General features: G+C 42.9%; 1 protein-coding gene across 3 annotated transcripts in view; it reads right to left on the bottom strand.

Annotated features, from left to right (window-relative positions):
- Stx18 (syntaxin 18) overlaps positions 1 to 22,219 on the bottom strand; it is a 92,676-nt gene that overhangs the window by 33,450 nt on the left and 37,007 nt on the right. For 2 of the 3 annotated variants that reach the window (XM_063273356.1, NM_001012151.1), the window contains 1 exon segment: positions 4,389 to 4,456. In XM_063273356.1, the coding sequence (XP_063129426.1) occupies positions 4,389 to 4,456 (68 nt within the window). 3 annotated transcript variants of the gene reach the window in all.

Raw genomic sequence — 22,219 nt, forward strand, 5'->3', positions numbered from 1 at the left:
CTACACCACAGTGTTCCTGCGTGTTGAGTCTGAGACTCCAGGCCAGAAGCATTCTGGACGTTCTGGGCAAACTCGCACTTCACTGTCCAGGCGGTACAGTGCCTTAGGCCAAGGGGGGGACTGAGTGGAGGCTCCTCTCAGCACTGCTACTCTGTCACAGTAGGAAGTCACTGTCCCCAGGGGCCAGCTGGTACAGGCTCTCACACACAATTCCTTCACTTCTTTTGGTCACTAGGTAACTCCTTTTCCTTTATACCTCAGCTCAAATGTCACTTCTCCAAGGACATGTTCCCTTATGAGATGGGGTCTTCCAAACCCCTGAGCTCTATTTTTATTCTGTAGTGCCCCGCCTATTTACAGTGCTGTCTGCCTGTGTGACAAGGAGCAAAATGTCTGTCTTTGACCTTGCACAGCACTCAGTAAAAATGAGGAGAGGGAATTCAAGGACTAAAGGAAACAATATATACATAGTACTTAGGAGTGGCACGTACCTCACAGATGGACAAACAAGGGTTGAGTGTGTGGGGACAGAGGACTGACTATGAAATGGCCCTCAAAGGCCTCTGTTGGAGGCCTGGTCCCCAGCTGATAACACTGAGTCATGAGTCAGTCCACAAACAGCTTCAAGGAGCTATTGACAAGTGGTACCTGTGTGGAGGGAGCATGTCAGTAGATATGTCTTTGAAGAGGGAAGCTATCCCATTTCTCTCAGTTCTTGGCCCTGCCACGCTATCTGTCATGACTTTCTACCTTACCAGGCTTACACTAATAAACCAAACTGACTTTGACCTGAAACCTGGAATCAGGAAATAAAACAAATCATCTCTATGTTTAAGTTGCTTTCTCAGGTATTTGCCCCATGGATGAAAATTAGACTAACACAATATTTATGGTACTTTCCAAATGCGAAGTAGAGACAAATAAGACAAAAGAGGCAAAAAAACATGCAAAGTTCTATGGTGCAAGTTAAGGATAAGGCAGCAAACACTGCCATAGTCAGAGGAAGTGAAAAGATAGTCCTATGCATTTGCAGTGCATTCTAACAGGAGGTTCCACAGAACTTCAGAGCAAGAGGACTGTGACCTCATTGACAGTGCATGGGTTCTTCTCTATCCTCCCATATGCTACAGCAAGAAGTATCTTAAGAGCATTGACCCTATGCTGGATATCATCAGCCATTTAAGACGATTCCAGTAAGCACACACACTATGCCATTCTGGGTCTTGAACACCTCTATGATGTGGGATCCAATGCCCTTTAGACCACCAGGGACAACCCCACTGTAATGAAGCCAAGGGCGTAAGACATTCTAGGAGCTAATTTAAAGTGCAATGAGCTGGAGAGATGGCTCAGAAGTTAAAACCAGTGTCTGCTCTTCCAGAGGTCCAGAGTTCAATTCCCAGCAACCACATGGTGGCTCACAACCATCTGTAATGGGATCTGGTGCCCTCTTCTGGCCTGCAGGCATATAGTCAGGCAGAAAGCTGTATAAAGTATACATAACAAACAAACAAATAAACAAATAAATAATAAAGTACAATGAGATGCTATTTCATACTAATAATGGTTATAACGAAAGATGGTCCATACCAGATGCTGGTGTGGCTTGTGGAGCACTGGCATCTCTACTCTGTTGTGGCAGACTGTGTAAAATTGCCTTGCAAAACTGCTTCATAGTTGATTTTGAACATTCCAATCCACAGTCAGAAGTACTGCCCATTGAGTCATTAGGCCTTGGCTTGGGAGTTTGTTTTAAGGCTAAACACACATCTGCCATGTGAAGGACTTAGAAACCCCTCTCCTAGCTGTTTATGAATATTTGTGTTTACGAGAACTTCAGAAGGTGCTCAGTCACTGGTGCATCCTGGAAGCATCTGGTTCTTATGCAAATGGATAACCAAATTATGATAATTCAGCATAATAGAATATAAAAAAGAAATAATAGAATAAGTGAGCGTTTTGTGTACTAGAAGGTGTGCTCTGTGTCACTCCATTTACACATAATTGAAAGAAGCCACTGGAGTCGATGATGAGCAAGTCAGTGAATAAGCCTGAGAGAACAGAGAAGGCAGGCAATGGAGCTCTTCTTGGCGGATTCCAGCACAGTACATGATGAGGATGATGGGCATGCACCAGTGGTTGGCAAACTACAGCCAAACCCAGCCCTCAGGTCCAGGTTCCTGTGATCTGGAAGCTAAGAATGTTTTCTGTGTTTCAAAGGTAATAAATCAAACACACAAATAATACATGTGACAGAAGGTACACATGGCCCACAAAGCCTGAGGTGCTAACCCCCTTTCCAAAGTTGGCAGACTCGGATGTTTGGCAGAGACATGAAGCAGTGGCTGAGGGAGGAAGCAGGTAAGTATGTGAGTGGAAGGGAAGGAGAGAGTCAAACCGTCAAAACAATGGGAAGCATTGGGGACAGGGACACAGGGCACAAGTGGGACTGTCAAGTTCTCTGCAGCGATGGAAAGGAGGGACAATGAGGGAAGGCAGGATGGACATGATCTTGCCAGAGAGTTCAAGCTTCAGAGGAATGTACTAGGAGGATGCCTCAAGGGGCCTGTCCTACATAAAAAACTGGAAATGTCCCAGCACAACCACCCCATGGCTCCCTCTGCCTTCGCCTGTCACTAGAAAGTCTTTGCCAATCCTCTAGCATGCAGGCTTTATAAGGAAGAGACAGGTTTCTACCTTACTCCCTGATGTGCTCTAAGCATCTAGAATTGCAGGAAGACCGTGGGCAGGTGTTCACAGATCCTCGTATGTGTGGAGAGTCAGCAGTCAAGCTGAGGCACCCCTTCTGGGTCAATGCTAGCTGCCCTTTGGCTGTAGAAAGCTATGTTTGCACTGCTGGATGCTTGGCATGCCTTTGTCCCATACCTGCCAGGTGCCAGTAGCACTCCTCCCACTGTTGCAACAAAATCTCTTAAGATGTTGCCAAAACCCCATCAATGTGAAAGGGTGGCTAGGCATGAGCCTCAGGGCTATGAGGGATACTCATGTATTATTTGAGAAATAATGATTAAGTTCAACATACAGCTGAAGCATTATAGAAATATAAATGAGGTCTATACAGTCTCTGACCTCATATAATTTACAAAGTGACAAAAACCTATTAATTGATTAAATAATTACATACTGTGATTCAGGTTATAAAGGTTCATGATGGAGACATAAACACTAATAGGAGAGATCTGTCTGGGGCGGGGCATATGAGAAAACACAGTTTAAAGCCTCAGCATGTTTGGACTCTTCTCTGCTCTCCATATACTATATGGTATAAAAGTTGAGGGGCAAAGCTGAAAGGGGGACCTGTGGAAACAGGAAGCACTTCATCTAGCCATGCCCTGCAGTTAGGAGGAGCCTGGAGCCTTCCAGGAAGGCTGGCAAGGCTGGAGCACTATGGCGAAAGGGATCTAGGAGGCTTGATTTAAGAGGGGAAGGTGAGCCAGTACCAGTGCAGTGCATCTTCATGGTGGCTCCACTCAGATGGTGATGTAAGCACATGGCTACTGACTAGAAACATCACCACCAGGAGGAATGCAACCACAGCATATAAGGGGCTGAGTAAAGCACTCATGAGATGTGCAATAAGAAACAAAGGCCAAGCCAGGGGGATTGGTTTCTGTCTCTAAGTGTCAAAAGAAGGAGAATGCCATCAGAAAGAGAACTGGCCAAAAAAAAAAAAAAAAAAAAAAAAAAAAAAAAAAAAAAAGGCATAACCCAGTAACAGACACAAGGGAGGGCTGGAAATAGGTTCACAATAATGCTCCAAAGCAGAAAACCCAGAGACACAGAGACTAGAAAACATTCTGGTGCCATGTGACTAGTGTGTTGGGACAAACCTGCCATGGTGTCCTGCTTCACTCTGCGGATATCCTCCCAGTGCCTAGTTGAAATGCTACTGAGTGTTTATCAATGTGACAGAAATTGGAGTCACTTGGGAAGAAAACTTTAACTGAGAAGATGCCACCACCAGACTGTCTGAGGCAAGGCTGTAGGACATTTTCTTCACTGATGACTGGTGTGGTATCTTTCCTGGTGGTATCCAGGGTGTACAAGAAAGTAGGATGGACAGAAGCAAGCCAGCAGCCTGTGTTCCTCTAGCCTATGCATCATTTCCTGCCTCCAGGATCCTGCTTAGGGTCCTGTCCTGACTTCCCTTAATCATAGACCTTGATATGGAAGTATAAGATGAAATTAACCTGTTCCTTCCCAAGTCGCTTTTGGCATGGTGTTATCACAGCAACAGAAAGCAAACTGGGACACGGACCTTTCCCATTACAATTCTGAGTTAGTAAAAAATGAGGACAAAAGAGGAACAGACTGTACAACAGAAAGCAATGTAGACACCAAAGTCATAGAAATAAGAACTCGCTTACCTGTAGGCATTAATGTACTCCTTCCTGTGTTCCAGGAGAAAATCTCTCAGCTTCCCAATATGAGAAATCTACAATTGAAAAGATGCCAAACACTTTATATAGACAGGCGGAAACGAGCGAGGGCACTATTTTCAACAGTAGATAGAGCACAGCTTCAAAGAATTTCTGAAGCTTGAAACTCAGAAACTTTGCTTCTAATTTTGCTGAGAGGGGTGTGTGATAAAACAAGGTCTTTCTATGTAGCTCAGGACAGCCCTGTGCTTGTGGTCCTCCTGTCTCCATATGGAGCACCGGGACGACAGGCATGAGCCATCACAACCCAACACACAACTTTGCTTTTACGATCTCACAGTGACTACCATGCTAACTCTCATGGGTCTTGTCCTCTTACCAATGGTTGCTTCTTCCTCTGACTACAGTGACTTTGATTCTAGGTAAGGATGCTGAGGGAAAGTGCAAACTACACCAGAAAGTACACCTCAATGGCACTGTTATCTGTATTCAGACAATGGTTTCTTCTCTCAGGTGTTATGGGGGATGGACCCTGAGGCTGAAGCTGTACATATATAATCAGGGCTTCTGGGAGCAGCACAGTTAGAGATCATTTGGACAGTGATATAAACCAAATGGATCCCTATCCTCTTCACAGGTGCTCCCACAGAGGAGCAGGAAGCAAGGGGTTATGGAACTCTTACTTTGAGATGGCTGGATTCAAGTTTTAAAAAAGGCCTACTCTGGAACTGCTGGTGTAGCCTAGGTACATCCTAGGCTCATCATCCTCTAGGCCCTAGTTCTATCGACAGTACCAGAAACCAAAGCAAACCATGTTTTAGAGTACCTATATATGTCCGTGATTCAAACTCAGGCCACAGCCCTTTGGGACAAGTGTTCTGAGAGGAAGAGAATGACTGGCCTGCTTGTGTCCTGTGACTACTGCTCACTCAGACCTCTTGTCTTTGTGCTCCTGCTGACAGATCTGCTGAACTTTCACTTCTCTATAAGGTTTTCTGGAAAGGCCACCTCAGGAGGATTTTCACTTTGCTCTGCACACCTCCCGTGTGGCACGCTGATAAATGCTGACTTAGCTTGTGTACACACACTTCTCTCTTCAGACTTATCATGAGCTGCCCAGGAGGCCTGCACAGTGTTCCTCACATTTCTGTGCACAGGAAGCACTGAAGACGACCAGCATTCTCCCTGACAGCATATCACGTCTGTGTGGAGATGTGTGGAAAGGTTAGTCCAGCTTCCCACAGGGTCCTGACTAGTACTACAGATGCAGACCAGAAAGGTGCTCTAGGGCATTTAAACACACAAAGAAAAACTCAAGTATGATTAGAATGTTCACTTGTCCCAACACTGAGCAGTGGCACCCACTTTCAAACACATTCTCTTTCTTGTTCTAAGGGCCCTGCCATTTGCACTGATCACCACTGTTCCCATAACCAGTTGGGGACATGAAGCTCATAGAGGAAAATGAACACCTCTCGGGTCACATACTCAGTACACAGATCTCAGGCTCAAGCTCAGGCCCGAATCATACTGCGCACGGTTCCAGTTACCACAGCTGCTTTCTCATGTTCTCATCTTATCCAAGCTGCGTCATGAAATCTAACTGTTAAGTCTGTTAGGCGAAAAATTATAAGCTGCACAAGTATGATCTATCACAAAACATGTACGATTTGGTAAAGCAACTCTTCTGATTGGCCTGTGTGATATGCACTGTGGACCAGAATGGCCTCACCCACAAGAATATGCTTGTCTTTCCTCCCAAAATGAAGGATTAAAGGTATGATCACCACTCCCAGCTCTTTAATTTAGTCCTTCACATCGAGTTGGTTTTTTTTCTACTCAAGAATAGCAAGTACGTGGGCTGGAGAAATGGTTCAGTGGTTAAGAGCACTGACTGCTCTTCCAGAGGTCCCGAGTTCAATTCCCAGCAACCACATGGTGGCTCATAGCCATCTGTAAATGGATCTGATGCCCTCTTCTGGTGTGTCTGAGGACAGCTCGGTGTATTCATATACATAAAATAAATAAATAAATCTTAAAAAAAAAAAAAAAAGAATAGCAAGTACGAAAATTCTAATTCAGTGAATCAGCTGAACACTTTTTCTCTGTCCACTAGATGGCAGCATGAGCCTTAAAGCAGCAGCAATACCAGGCGTTCATTCAAAAGAACATTAACCCACAAGGGCTTTTAAACTTTTCTAGTTCTTTCTTTTAGTTTGGGATCAAAGGATTCCTTCAATTTACTTTTATGCTCTGGCTGAAACTTAAAGGACATTGTTTTACACCTACATGTGTACTCTGGATGAGTTTGGAAAGTTTTTATAATATGGCACTGGGCAGAGTGGACACGTTGTGGGGGGCAGCCCCAGCTTTGTTTATGTGTCACCTACTGAACAGCTTGGCTCTCTGCTCCTCTGTGGGTGCTTTACAAATTACCCAAAGCAAGACAAACAAAAAGAAAAGCCCTATGCAAAATAGTGGTACTCCTCAGATGGCCACTCTACTGCTGCTGGCAGTTCAGAGCAGTAGTTGGTATCTTTTTCTGATTGCAGCAGTGGTCTGACTTGTAGCTTTCTCCCTTGCCCAAGACGGTAAGAACTCTCTGTTCTACAGGCACACACAATACTACCAACAAAGACTTAATGGAGTTCAGAACACTAAGTACCGATCTGCATAATTTGCCTCCGAAAGAAGCAAGCATTGTTCAAGATTAAAGAGACTCCAGTAGGTTCCCCTGGCATATTGTAAAATGTTCCCTTAACATAAAAGCATTGTTTATTTATTTGTCATTCAATCTGTGAGCACAACTAGCTGTATCAGTTACTGTGCAGCATGGCCAGCAGGGTTGGTGTGGCGGTGTGAGAGCTTGACAGGTTCTGATAAGCTAGAGTGAGTTTTCACGAGGACTGGGTCCCAGTTTAACCTGGGAGCTACTAACTTCGGTCCTAACTGAAAAGGAAATGGCCAGCAATCACTAAATGCCTGAGAAGTCACAAACTGTCACGCCTCCGGAAAGCATGGGTCCTGCTGAAGTCACCTTGGGAGAGTAGGTCCTAGGAAAGACGCTTCCAGCACTAAACAAGTCACCTACAGAGAGTCTGGCTCAGCCCTGCCCATCCACTGTGCTCTGACAGCTGGCTCAGTCGTCTGTAACAGGTTTTTTCTTCCAACAATTATTAAGTAAACAAGTATTATGGTCTTGGCCTAGCTCCTTCCATTTTCTCCTAGTACAAAATGATGGCCCTCACTGAAGACAGAGTCTGAAGGGGTGGCAGTCCCTAGAGCAGAAGTTCTCAACCTGTGACTTGCAACCCCTTTGGGGGAGGGGGGGTCAAACAACCTTTTCAATAGGAGTCACATATCAGATATCCTTCCTATCAGATATTTATATTACAATTCATAACAGTAGCAAAATTAGAGTTATAAAGTTGAAATGAAAACATTTTATGGCTGGGGGTTACCACAACATGAGGAATTGTATTAAAGGGTCACACAATTAAGAAGGTTGAAAACCACTGGAGGCTTCTGGGTGGTTCCTTTATAGTCCTCCCAGCAGAGCCCCTCCCCAGTCTCTGTGCTTTCACAGCATGGCTACCACTGAGGGCTATCCTCTGCTTGCACAAGGCTGTAGAATCTGCTTATAGAGGTCAGCTCTTGGCTGGACCCTTTCCGTTTTGGCTATACTCATTCTAATCACAACTTTATTTACAAGTCCATAAAACCTCTCTCTGTGTTCCAGTTGTCTTCTGGACACTTCGCTGGTGCATCAAAGGAAGCATGTCCTGGAAGGACACTAGAGCAACCAACCACTCCACTCTACTTCGGCTCATGACTCACACACAGTTGTCCCATCACCATAAAGACTTGATAACCTCCCTCATTCCCTCTCTCTCAAGTCCCAAGTCAGAAAACCACAGGCCTCCATCATGCCCACCAATAAACCATACCTGTGAGTTCTGCCCACTCACTCTGCTAAGTATCTACCGTAGGAGCTGCCCCTTCGATACCTCAGTGTCTGACTCAGCAGGCTCCTGTTCATACCCTTGTCTTTCCCATCACTGACTATTCATAGTTACTGGACCACAGGGGCTTTACCTGTGACACTGGGATTCTTCTCCCTGTGTCTGTGAAAGTCTTCTTGAGGTCAGCTGACTGAATCTGATCCTCATCAGTTGTGCATGTAAGGTGTTCTGTCAGTCTGGAAGCTCTGTTCTGAACTCTGAGAACCAGTTTGTTCTAACTACAGAAAAGCTCCCAGAATTCAATGCATCTTCTACAAAACAGACAGAAACCATGTATATCAGAGATTACTTTTCTAGTTTCACCCTTGTAATGTAACTTTCCAAAGTCTTGAATGGCAGACAGTAGGGCTGGCTGAACACTGAACAAAGATGAGTAGTAGTGTGTTCTGTGGGAGGGCACAGTGACCTAGAGTTCCAGGAACTAGTGCTGACTTAACAACCTGAAAAGTATTGCTTCCTTAACATTACTAAGCTCCTAGCCCCAAAACAAAACACACAGCCCCAGAAAACAAACATGCTGTGTTCTTAGTGTGAATGCAAAACAGAAGAACTCACTGCTGTCAGCGGAGGCTAAACAGCCCCCATACAGCACCAACTTAAACGATCTGAAGCAGCACCTGTCATAAAGCAAACACCTGAGCTTCGGAGGACCCAGACTACTTACACACACACTCACACCCCTTTCAGGGCCCAACTTCTTCCTAATGCTAAATGAACAGAGCACTTGCACCCCCATTCTCCAAGCATCCCATACTGCATCTCTCTGGTGATGGTTAGTGTACTCTGGGTCCTCCGAAGCTCAGGCACTGCTACTTTGCTAGACCTTCTATTGCTTAACAGAAGCTGCATAGTTCCAAAGCATAAAGAAGAAACTGACTGCCCCTGCCTGGATTCCCAGCCCTAGAAAGCTCTGGGAGACACCTAATTGTGAAGGACAGCACACAGGGAGTTCACTTCCTCTTGGGAAGTTATTCCACTTCAAACAGTAGGAAAAAAAAAATGTCTCCTCTGAATCCAGTTCAGTGAGCTGGAGCACAGCGAGGCGGCAGATGCTTACCCAGCGTCTATTAGGTCCCTCGCTCGATGCTCAGGGCTGGAAAACAAATGGGGTATTATTTTCCCAACAAACAGCAGCTTCCCTTTCTCTCAGCTAAATATTCTCAGAACTCTCCTAAATTATTTACCTGAAGTAACATATGTGGACTCTGGCCACATTTATTACATTAAATATATAGGTCAGAAGCCTCACAAATCACCATGATGTTCAGAATAGACTGGAAACCTTGTGTTGGCAGGAACACTCGCCCCTGAGTCATTGAGTCAGGCTGGCTTTACATCAGCTAGGATGACTTTCCCAAGAGTGCTGCTGATGATTCTGTCTTCATTATATTCATGCTTTTTTTCTGGTCTCTTGTCATTTGTAATTCTGATCATTTTGCCATTGAAACAACTATAATTAAAAAGCATCAATGTTGTAATTATATTTTAACAAAAAGAAATCAACAAAGAACTTGGAGGCTCAGCATGGCCGCACACACCTATGATCCTGGGCACTCCAGAGACTGAGGCAGTGATTTAGCTCAGTAAAGCACCTGCCTCACAAGTATAAGACCCTGGGTTCAGTGCCCAGGACTGGGAAAAGGAAAAAGACATACACGGACGCACAAAACACATGTGCATGCCCCTGATTACACTGGTTTGGCCTGCCACTCATGAAGACCTGGCCTCTATTCCAGCAAGACATTCAGCAAGGCTTTTGCAAGACAGCCCAAGCTATAGATCCGGATCAGCCAACAGTGAGCCTCTTGGTGGACTCACCTTGTCACACTAACTCAGATAAACTAGGATCTCCTGCATCCAAAAAAAACCCCAAACACTTGTCTTCACTAAAATGTTGTTTTGGTTCGGCAGTATTTAGCATGAATGACTCCATTTTGGTTTGGTCTGTCGGTTGGGCGGAATGCAGGAGTTCAATGAGAACGATGGCCTCTTGTAATTCTACCAAACAGAGTATAAGATGAACAGAACACACAACTACAATGACATGAGCCCCAGAGCAGCTTAGGTTTTCTAACTAAAGGTACAGACTGGTTCCTTCAGGTATGGATCATGGTTAGTAGCCTTGGGAATCATGCTAAGGGCAGTCATGGACACTCCATGCTAGTGTGGCAGACGGTGAGGTAAGATACTCTTCCTGGATAAGGTCCTGGGAAACCAAACCAATGAGAGGGGTAGGGGTTCTCTAACTCCATGGCCCATAGTTCAAGGTCCTTCATAGCAAGTAGACAACAGGTTCCTTCCAAGCAAGTTTCTATGGGCTGCACCCACCAGCCAGCCTGTCCTGCCCAGTACAATCTATTCAGAATCGTTCCTCTGCTCTCAAGGTCTCTTTCTTTCTACCACATCCCCTCCTGACTCCCCACATACCTTCCTGGGGCCCATCGCTCATACTGACCTCCATGCATAATCATTAGTTGCCCTGCTCTTGTGAAAGAGACCCTGCACTGATGACCAAATTTACTACTCGGCCCAAATGAAGAAACCTGTCAAGGTCACACAACTAACGAATAGAAAGCCAGGATCCAAACTCTAGAATGCATGTCTTGTTGTTTTGAATTCTTTGCCATGTACTTCCAAACTTGGACTCTGTGGAATAAACTTACACCCAAAAGACAAGGCAGAGAGAAGCTGTTATGCCACCTTCTACTACTGCTCTGCACCAAGATCATGAAAATCATGCTTTGGTTATATTTACTGGCTTCTTCAAAAACAGTTGCTAAAGATTTTTTTTCCATCCATAGCAGAAAATATTTAGCAGATAAGCATTTGCTATCCTTTACAGAGCGTCCTACATGGTGTCCACTCCCTTCTGTGGTTAAGGATTAAAAAGCTTAGAACAGTGTCTTGTTCGCTTTGATTCTGAAGGCCCAGCACAGTTCCCAGCTCAACAAATGTCCATAATCATTCAGCAAATCAAAGAGAGAGCTATTGGGCTGGAGGGATGGCTCAGTGGTTTAGAGCACTGAATGCTCTTCCAAAGGTCCTGAGTTCAATTGCCAGCAACCACATGGTGGCTCACATTCACCTGTAATGGGATCTGATGCCCTCTTCTGGTGTGTCTGAATACAGCGACAGTTACTCATAGACATGAAATAAATAAATCTTAAAGAGAGAGAGAGAGAGAGAGAGAGCGCTATTTTATCAAGAACTTGTCATTAAAAAATAAGGATTAAATAGTTTACTGGAAGTTACAATGTATACACGGATTTTTAAAATAGCACTTTTTCATAGTTACTGTAAACATATTAGCATACAGCAGAGGCATATGACCTCAGAGCCAACTGTGATCAATAGTTCATACTCATCCTCAGGGCAAATGGAATCTGCAGCAACAAAATGGGTTTACCTAGTCCATGAAGTCCTTGAAGACTACTAAACACTGCTACACAAAATGCACGCACGTGCACACACACACACACACACACACACGCACACGCACACGCACATGCACACACACACGCATGTACTCACGCACACTACAAACATGGATCACAACAGTAAGGGAGGAACTGTGTGTGAAGTCAGCAACAGCAAACAAAGTAAAATTCAAGTGGGTAACCACAGATAGATTCAAATGCTCTCCATCTCATTCTCTTAGAATCCTCCCCACAGGTTGAATTTATTTTTTAGGAACAACATAAAAACTCATTTCTTTCTGAGCCAAGAACAAGCAAGCATTAGACCTAGCCTTTCATCACCCATAGTAGCAATTACAAGTTGTATTCACTAGGTGGCGCTCTCTACCGCATGGGTCCCCTGCAAGCAGCACAGTACATCAAAGTGACAGCAGCCTAGTCCTAAGATGATTTGTCTCTTGAGGATACACATTTGGTTTAAGTTTCCACTGCAGAGTTAAAGTTCTCAAGATAGGTCATGCAGATCAATTGCTCCTGTAATCCGAAACTCAAAAGAGCAAATAATATCTAAACAAGGGGAGGGGGTGGCCTGAGCTTATGAGGGTCTCTAAAAGCCAGGAGACAGTCTGCCTGGCTACCTCTAATCTCACCATCAAAACTGTTACCTTGTTCAGTTTCTGCTTCACATCAGCAAGGGACCAGCAAAAGCAACTGTGAGCAGTGGAGAGGGAGGACAGGCATGCACTGTCTCTGCTGCCTGATAGATGACAATCACTCACACTCAACAGAACCCCTGCTCTGATAACAGAAGAGCTCTGCTCTGCACTAGCCTACTTCTTTAGCAAAATGCAAGCAAAGGACAGAGCAAGCACTCTCTCCCGGGAAGCTCTGGAGAGAGGGTTTGGTAACAAGATCCACGGCCCGGCTCCACCATCCTCATTCAGCTGAGTGAATGGGAATGAAATGCCGAGTATGCTGGCCTCTGCCAACAGCACCGATGCCGCATTCCAAGAAAATCCAGGGCCTTGCCTAATCATTCTCTGTCCTCAAAAAAATAGATTCCTTTCCCTCATTATGGTCTCTCTCACACACACTGCAGAAAGACTGTTCAAGGGATAAGTTACAAAGCATTCTAATATATTTTCTTTGAAAAAGTGGAAATGTAAAAAACCAAAAAAAAAAAATAAATATATAAATAAAAACAAAAACAAAAACAAACCCTTGGTTTCTAGAACTTAAGTAACTACAGCAAGTTGACAATTGTTAAATGTTACAAAGTGAAGACTTGCCTGATAAAAACGAGTTTACTTAAATGTTCAAATAGGATAGAATACTTGGCTCCTGACATAGCATTCTAGGGTGGAGTAGAACAGCTAGGAAAATAAAGACATATACTATACCTTAACTAGGAGACTCAAATTTCATACTTTCAAAAATGATTTTACTGGGACACAAAATATTTTAAAGTCTCTACTTAAATTTTATATTTAAAACTCATGTGCGAAAGCTTTTACAGTAAACCGAGTAAAGACAAGTTTGTACTTTCTTGAACAATTTTTTCAGATGACTAAGATGTTTAAAAAATACAAATATAAACATTTCTATTCTTATCATAACAAAGAATTTCACTTTAAAATCATGTCTCAATTTGTTAGCAATAAAACTTCTCAAAATGTCACACCAAGTACCCCCGACAATAAGCATACATACTTTAAGGATCACACGGTCTTGTTTAGGAGAAAGAAGAGTCAACGGTTTATAAGACCCTCGGCCAGCTCTGATCAGATGTTAGCCTGATCACTATTCCAAGCCCTGTGTAACAACTGGCCAGCTGCAGCATCCTACCCTTTGGAATTACCCTGGGGAAATGCAGCCACTTCCCCAGCCTGAGAGCACAAGCAAGGGACAGAAGCACGGACTAGCTTCCAGGTCAAGCTTTCAACAAATTTGGAATTTGAAACAAATTTGAAGTTTTCAATTTTATTTTTATCTATACCTATATATCTGTATTTTCATACATTTCAATAACTAAACAAAACAAGTTTACTTTTTTCCCTCATTGCAGAATTGTAAATCTCCACATAGACTTATTTTGGGGAAAAATGTTAAATTTTTTGGAAATTGCTTAGCTTTTAAACTGGAACACACAGGTATGGATATACAAGTGACTTCTGTAGTTATTACGATTAGGAAAGGGCATTGTGAGATCCTGAAACAATCATTAAGGCTCTTTAAAACACTAGAAACCTCGTGTAGAAAATTCACATTCAGCTTTGATTCTGAATCACGCCCAAGCCTTTGTTCCAAGCCCGCATAAGTCACTGTCCCTCTCCTCTTGAGAGTAAGTTTTGGGCAAACGTTATTTAAGCTGCATCTGACTTTAATAGACTTTCCCAGTTTGCTGCTCAGTGTTTACTATCAAACTCTAATCACGACTTCCCTAAATTTATTTAGACTTTCACACAAACTTTCAAAGTTTTCCCAACTTAAATAAAAACCCACAAAAACTATGGGAAATGCTTTGCTTGAAAGATAAAAGCTGATTCCTGTGCATTTGCAAAGATCACTGTTTACGTCGGCTCAAATATGCAGCTCACGGCATTTCAGTACTCACTCAACTGCATTTTCTTGTCTCTTTAAAAAAGAAAAAAGAAAAAAAGAGGGTCCGGCATTTCTTTCCCCCATTCTGCTGTGAAAATATAAATGGAAGCTAATGCAAAGCATTCCTGGCCCAGGATCGTCTTGCACAGAACATCTAGTCTTTAGCATAAACACTGTGTAAGACATATGTTGCTTTCTTAATGAAATGGGGGTGTTTTATTATATATGGCCCAGCTAACATTTTGGTAAACAAAAACAGCAAAAGAAAAACCACAACATCACATGGGAAAGAAGGGAAAGATTAGCTTTATTTATTAAAAAGTGGAAAATGTTTTTGCAGTCTTTCTACCAAATATTTCATAGAGTGCTTATTAAAATAGAACACACCTCTAAGCTGAACCGTTTATTAGCTCCCACTATGCACTGAAAGAGAAAGAACGCCTTGGAAGAGTAATGTGCCAGCAGTGTTGGTGCCCATAGCATGGGCCTTTTGTGAACGATACTTAGAATAGGCTAATTCGGAGTCACAGACACAAACCCAGAGCTCCCACATAACTCTACACACGGATGACTTCTTTCGCAGGAGACTGAAGGCATCCACACAGTAGAAAAAATTAAAAGTAACAAAATTATTTCCTAACTGAACTGACATATTTTAAAGTCTGTACAATTAACAAAATGTTTTTTAATAATTAAAAAAAGCCTTCTAACAAAAGACTGGTTTTGAAGTGTGTCACACCCTAGTTCCCTAGTCATGAATCCTAGTTCATTTTTTAAAATGAGGTCTATTTCCTGTAATTTTAGATATTTTAGAGTACAATTATTTTACATTTTTATGATGCCTTTGGGGTATCATTACAAATATTTTTATGTGTTTAAACTTAGGAAAGTAAAATTAAGTAATAGCTTCTCTTAAAGGGAGCTGTCAACTCTCTCCTGAACACAAATCTTTGTTTTAAAGCAATCTAGAGATTTATATCCCTAGTAACCATAGAAATTAGTCTTAAGCTTTTAGAAAAAAATTGCAGAAAATGCTCTTTATTTAATTAAAATCAGAGCTCTGCTCTTAGAAATAAGGACCTTCTTTTGAACAGAAAGAATTTTCCACAGAGCAAAACTGTTTTAACTTGAGGCAGCACTCTGTAATAAATTAATCAAACACATTTCATTAACTCTTGAACTTGTGTGCACCATGAGTCAAACTGTGTTGGAAGGCTCTGCCAGGGACCAGGACGGGACCATGGCTACAGAAGAGAAAGTGAAACACTAACGTCCAAAAAGCACTTGTGAGTAAGACAGCAGGAACATGGAAAGTAAGAAGTAACTCAACCCTAACTCAGCACTGACAGTATGGGGGTGAAGGGGAGGGAATCCCTCCTGGCGGAAGTCACTTTGTTTCTCTTGGGAAAACACCATTCACTTTTTCTTAACACAGGCTGTGTCACCAGTCAACTTTCACTCTGCCATTTCTATTTCACACATAGGACAATGAGAAATGCTGTGGACTCTTCGGTCACCTGAGAGTAAGACAAGCTGGTCATTGACTGGGAAGCCAGAGGATGGCTGGGGCAATCTCCAGGCTCCTCTGGAAGTCTCTTCCCTAGTGGGCGAGTGGGCGAAGGAATGTATGCTTGAGGGTGGGAAACAGACTCCTCAGGCAGTCAGCAATCCTAGGGCTTATGAAATTCAGATGCAGAGGGAGTACGTATACTACTAAATTTGATTAGCTTTTATGAGATTTAAAATTTGTACTTTCAAGTTTTTCTCTGTATGATGCATAATTTTGAAAAGTCAGCCACATTCTGATTCTCATTACTACTTTTAAACTTGCCATTTGGAAACAAAGATATTGCTGATCGTGTCATAAATTACACATTAAATATATGGGATGTGGCCACACAGTAGAGTATAAACAGCAGAACCTACAGGCTACAAGTTGAGCTTTTCCATCACCAAAATGGATGAAGCCAGAAAGGTGCTTCTTTAAGTCGTGAACTACTAAGAGAGCTTAACACTCATTCGTTCTGTAAGCAGCCTCGCTGCGGGTAGAGTGTACTTGCTTCCCACTCCACTTCACATCCTGCAAGGGGAAACTTCAACAAAGATTAAGAAAGTCTACTATGTGACTCTAATGAATTGGTCTGTACGACAAGAGACGGAATACCCTGAGGCATTTTAAATACTAAAAGCAGGCAGTCCCCCTGGGATTCAGCCAACACCACAGCGTGTTTACCTCTGCTGTGCTAAAGTTAATCCTCAGTGGTAGTAAAAAAAGAAAGGACCTTTTTAACTGGACTGGGGAGACAGCAGTGAGGTTCTCGGAAGGGCTGCTTCCTCCTGTCCACTTCTCACTGTGTGTCAATGAGATTTCACTATCCACTCAAACTGTAATAGTTACAAATGGTAGTAGTGTAAAAAATCTATTATAAAGTGTTGATAAGAATAGCGCTTCTAGGGGCTGGGGATTTAGCTCAGTGGTAGAGCGCTTACCTAGGAAGCGCAAGGCCCTGGGTTCGGTCCCCAGCTCCGAAAAAAAGAACCAAAAAAAAAAAAAAAAAAGAACCAAAAAAAAAAAAAAAAGAATAGCGCTTCTAACTATCTAGAAATCACGTCTAAGGATAATATACATTCTAGTTTCCAGTATAAGTTCAGTACAGCTCAGTGCCGGTGTTGTGGCAGCAGGGCTGTCACCAATCAATTTGCCCAGCCCTACCTCTTACAGGCATTGAGGCAGCAAAGAGCCAATACCCCCATTTCCATGGGACACAAGAATAGGAGGGATTCCTTGGCTCTTACCCTAGTGTGTCTTTATTTCTTCCTCTCATGCAGACAGTAGGGTCTGTATGCTTATGAAGGCAGTGACCACTGACCTTGAAACAGGAGAAGATGTCTGGTATCCACAAACTCCTGGGCAATGGCTGCACCAGAGCTGAGAACCAAGGCAGCATAAGAACGAGGCTGAGAACTAGTTTGGGGACCAGATTCTGCATCTAAGATGGTGCCTCTACTCATGAAATATGTGGGTATTCCCAAAAACTTATCCTACTTTGCCTCAGTTTCCTCATTTGTATAATGGAACAATATCAGCATGTACTTCACAGAGGGTGAGATGAAAAGGAACTAGTAAAGTACCTGGCACAAGCTAAGTACAGTGCAACTTGGGAATGGTGCAGGGACATTATTTTCTCTAAGGGTGCACAGGACTCTCACAAAGAGTCAAAGTACACATAAGAATTCAAAGTAGACAGCAGAGCCCTGTGGTGCTCTGTCTCCAGTTGGGGTGTGCACTCAGTCAGGGTTTGCACTGCAAGTACTGAGCATGCAGTGTGCTGGGCACGTGAACAAGGGCAACTGATGAACAGACAGCATGGAACAAGGTCCCTGTGGCTATACCACCTTTCTTATGCAAGGAACCTTCCTCTAAAGTTTTTTGCTATATACAATTGCAAAATCAAGTTTTTTTTTTCCCCTTTACCCTTTCTCTACATTCCTAAGAGAAAGGTAGAACAATCTATTACCTTCCAATGAAACTGGAAAGCACTAAGAGCCAGAGGGACGTGCCCTATGAACATAAAAATGCTCTGACTTCTTAAACAGAAACATGAGTATGCAAGAGAGGGAAAAGGCACACACGCAAAATCAGTCCTCATCCAAAACTACACAGGTGTCTTCTGCCCTTATCGAGACATCTTGCTGGGATCCTCCATCCTCATCCTTCATTCCTGCTTCTTGCTGGGGCTCTCACATCGTCATCTCTGTCTTGCATCCAGAGCAACCTTGCCTCTAGAGCTCCCATGTCAGCCTGGCTAAGTTGTGAGGCCTCATAGCTGATCATGGTCTCCCACTGGACTGCAACAGCCAGTTGATCACTCAACTCTACAGTTCTTCCATCGTTTTCCTGGCTCATCTGCTAGCCTCAGGCTCAGATCGTTACTAGTGCCCTGCCTAGTGACTCTCCTGTCTCACCTGTCCCTCCCCTCCAGGCCAATGTCCATATTCCTCCAGTCCCACTGGGCTTGCTCAGACCCTCCTGTTAGGAAAGGAGAGCTGAGGCCTAGGACACTTATGCTAACAAGTTTTAAACCAATGGCTTTTGTATACCCTTCTCAAGCTGACTCAGGGGGGTGCCTGTGAGTTCAAAGATACACAACATCCCTAACTCTGCCCTTGTTAAAGAACACTGCATCAGAACCTAGGTGTGGGTCTAGCAGAAATTACTAACAGTCATATTTTGCTGAAGTGTCATGTATGGAGGCTAAAGTCTTAAGAACTTAAGATGCAAAAAAGAACAGATGTCTCAAGTAGCTGGATTAAGGAGTGGTTTTACAGCCATTGAGGAAGCAGAACTCTTTAGACTGCCAAGTAACCTGAACTAGGTACGAGTCCCCCAGTGTACCCAGTGCAAGATCACAGTTTTCTTTATATTTTTCACTGAATCAAATTCCACAAAATCAGCTTCTCAACCAAAGCAGTTCTGGGGACAAAGATTCAGAATTTAGGTACTAGACTGGCATTAGAGAGGACATGGCCTGCCTGGGAGCTAGGCATGCAGAGACAATGAACATCTCCACTCTGCCCATTTAGAACCAGGTTCCTTCTTGAGCTCAAGCTGAATTCCTAGAAACACTGTAAATCCACCAAGAGGGAAAACATATTCCAGTCGCTAATGTATTTATAACATGCCTCTGGGGTTGGGGGGAATTAGGAGAAAAAAATAATCATTTGACTTAATTGGTATTGACTGACCAAGCCCTGGAATGACAGGAACAACAACGGCTTTACTATTCTATGATTAATATCAAATATATCCTTTGCACTCATGGAAGATTGTAAACTGGGTATAGGTTCATCTTGATCCTGATTGGTGACTTCAGATGCTGTTACCGCGCATGAGGAGATTCATTATCCCTGTTCACACATGGGGAACCAAGGCTCAAGAAGGCACAGCACTGTGTTTGATGCATTCAGCTACTAAGTCCCAGAACTGGACTCAAATCGAGCGGGGGTGTGGCTGCACAGCCTTTGCCCCTACTCCGCTGCTACAGCCCTTCATGCTGCACCAGCCCAAACACAAAATTCCAGGGTGCTCACTGGGCCTCCAACACCCTTGCCTTGTCTTGAGATGATCAAGGGTGCTTGGGATAAGGTGTGTATTGTTATTATTTTATTAATATCAACTTTATCATCTAAGCATAAAAACATAAGGCGATGACAGGCTTTGGCCAGAGAGATGTACTCTCAAGTGTTTACATATGAAAGTCACCAGCTTGTCAAAGAGGACATCACTAATTACTAATCACTAATCACAAATGTGCCATCACACACACACACACACACACACACACACGCGCGCGCGCGCTCAGCTGAATCTTACAAATACTAATGAAGAAATAAAGAGAATAATTCTTTTGTAAAAAGGAGAATTCTTGGTATATATTATAACCAGAAATTTGTAACTAATTTACATGTCTTTCCTAAGTTTGAAAGTGTTTGTTTTGGTTTCTCCCACCCCTGGTGGAGTGCACTCCCAACAAAAAGAAGCAAAATTTTCAATACTGGATGTTTTACTTCTTGCAAAAAGAGCACTATGTCATTAGGCCAGTAATGGTAATGTCTCCGGTGTACCTTCAATCAGCAGCGAAGACTGGCTTCATGAATATTCATTAAGTAGACAATAAAGCATGAGTTTGGACTGTCTACACTATTGTTCCAATTCAAAATAAAAGATTTTGTAAGTTTTCCAAAGAAATCAGTTCTGTTTGTCAAGAAAAACAAAACAAAATAAAACACCCCTCGCCCCCAATCAATTCACTGTCAAAACAAAATTATCGGCAAATACAGGAAGTCATGATGTTTAACGAGTGCCGTAAAACCAGTTTATATCCACATGGGCATACATTCATAACCCTCACATTAGGCAAGTAGAAGCAGCTTGAGTTTTAAGGAACCAACCGCCTACGGTTTTCCATCAGAGGGAGGGAGTACGGAAAGAGGTCGACTGGGCACTGGATCCACTTGGAATTTCCTTTGGGTAAAATGTCACCTTTGTCCCAAGGCCTTGTATAGAAGGCTCATCTACATAGCACTGTCCCTCTTGTTCTGTGTCCCCTTGGTGATGGCAAAGAAATCAATGTAGTTGGCCCAACAGGCAAGTGAAGGGCTAAAGATGCCACTTTTCTTGGGGGAATAATGACTTGAGACTATCACAAGACAAACATTTAAAAACTGCATCCCAGGGCCTAACAACTTTCCTTAAGAGAACATTTCTTTCAAATTAAAAACAGTAGCTTTATTAATGCATGAGCCATTTCAAATTTGAAACACAACTCTAAGCCATACTTCATGGAATGGAAAGCCATAATTGTAATGCAAAATGAGACCAACTGAAATCAATATAAGAAATGTGAAGTAAGTAAATACTTTTTTTCCTGGGGGTAGTATAAAACGTATGAAATTACAGTAGTAAGAAGTTATTAATTCAAAATTATAAAGTGGAATTGAGGGCTTCAAAATATTTTTGGATTTTTTTTTCAAAGACTTCTCAGAGTAAAGAAAACCACAGTACGCTCTGGGAAAGCTTACCTTTTAGAAACCAGCTTCATCTGCACAGCTTCTTGGCCAGGGCTGTACCGGAGAACACAGTACTCTGCCTGGCCTGGGGAAAGGTATGTTCTCAGACTTCCAGGTATTTACTCACCGGCTTCTACACAACTACTTGTTACTTAATGGCTAACTCAATTTAATTATTAAACCAGAACCAGGTATGAAGAGGAATTGGGTCAAGTTACCCATATAATAGAATGTTCTGGGAAGCAGATTTATGAAAATTTCCAGTCACCAATCAAAGCATTACAAGTGGCTGAATGTTACCTTCCAGTCAGTGAAGCTAACTGGTAAGTAGGCACTCTCAAAGAATAAAGCAATGTTCTTTCCCTACTGGAGAACAGCTTTTCAAATGCATGTGCTCTTTTGTTTTGGGTCAAATAAAATGACTGCCCATTAAGACAGTTCCTTGTGGGCCTCACCTTACTGCCTCGGTTTTGGATGGATGCTATCCCCCTACCAGTGGGGTCCACAGCATGGGACAGAGACAGGGCAGCTGTGTGACAGTTCAGCCAAGCACCATCTTCACTTTGCTGTATCTATGAGCCTACTTTCAGTAAGACTCTAAATGACTTTTTAACATATTATAAAAATAATTGTCTATTTGGTTGCATTAAAACTTTATGGCCTTGTTTTCTGCTTATGATAGACAGTTTATGAACTCTGCAGAGTTAAAGAGAAGGTAAAATCAAGCCACACTGCCAGCTCTGAAATACACTATGTACTGTTATTTGTATATCTACAGCCTCCACACGAATGAAATCATATTCTACAGCATACTTATTTCACTTGGCACCAAAAACTTCTTAAAACTTCTAATAGCAACATAACATCCATCTGTTACACTGATCACGATGGAGTCATGTCTCCATAGCTGGACAACCAGGTATTTAATTCTGCAAGACAAATCCTGCTATAACAAGCACCAATTTGCTACACCAAAGCATTCCCATTCCAAACCACTGACTTTTGTAATTCATTAGGATAAAAATTGAAGAGTAGATTTAGAGAGTAGAAAGTGAAAACATTACTGAATATTGAAAAGTTTTGCCAAACTGTCTCCTGTTTCACAAGCCTAAGTTCTCCTAGTCCTAGACACAGGCAGCCTCTGAGCAACACTGCCATGGGAGGGGGCTCTTTCTCTGCACAGGACCCCTGCATTGTCAAACAGCAGGCC

This window comes from Rattus norvegicus, chromosome 14 (genome assembly GCF_036323735.1).
Source record: "Rattus norvegicus strain BN/NHsdMcwi chromosome 14, GRCr8, whole genome shotgun sequence".
NCBI classification, from domain to species: Eukaryota; Metazoa; Chordata; class Mammalia; order Rodentia; family Muridae; genus Rattus; species Rattus norvegicus.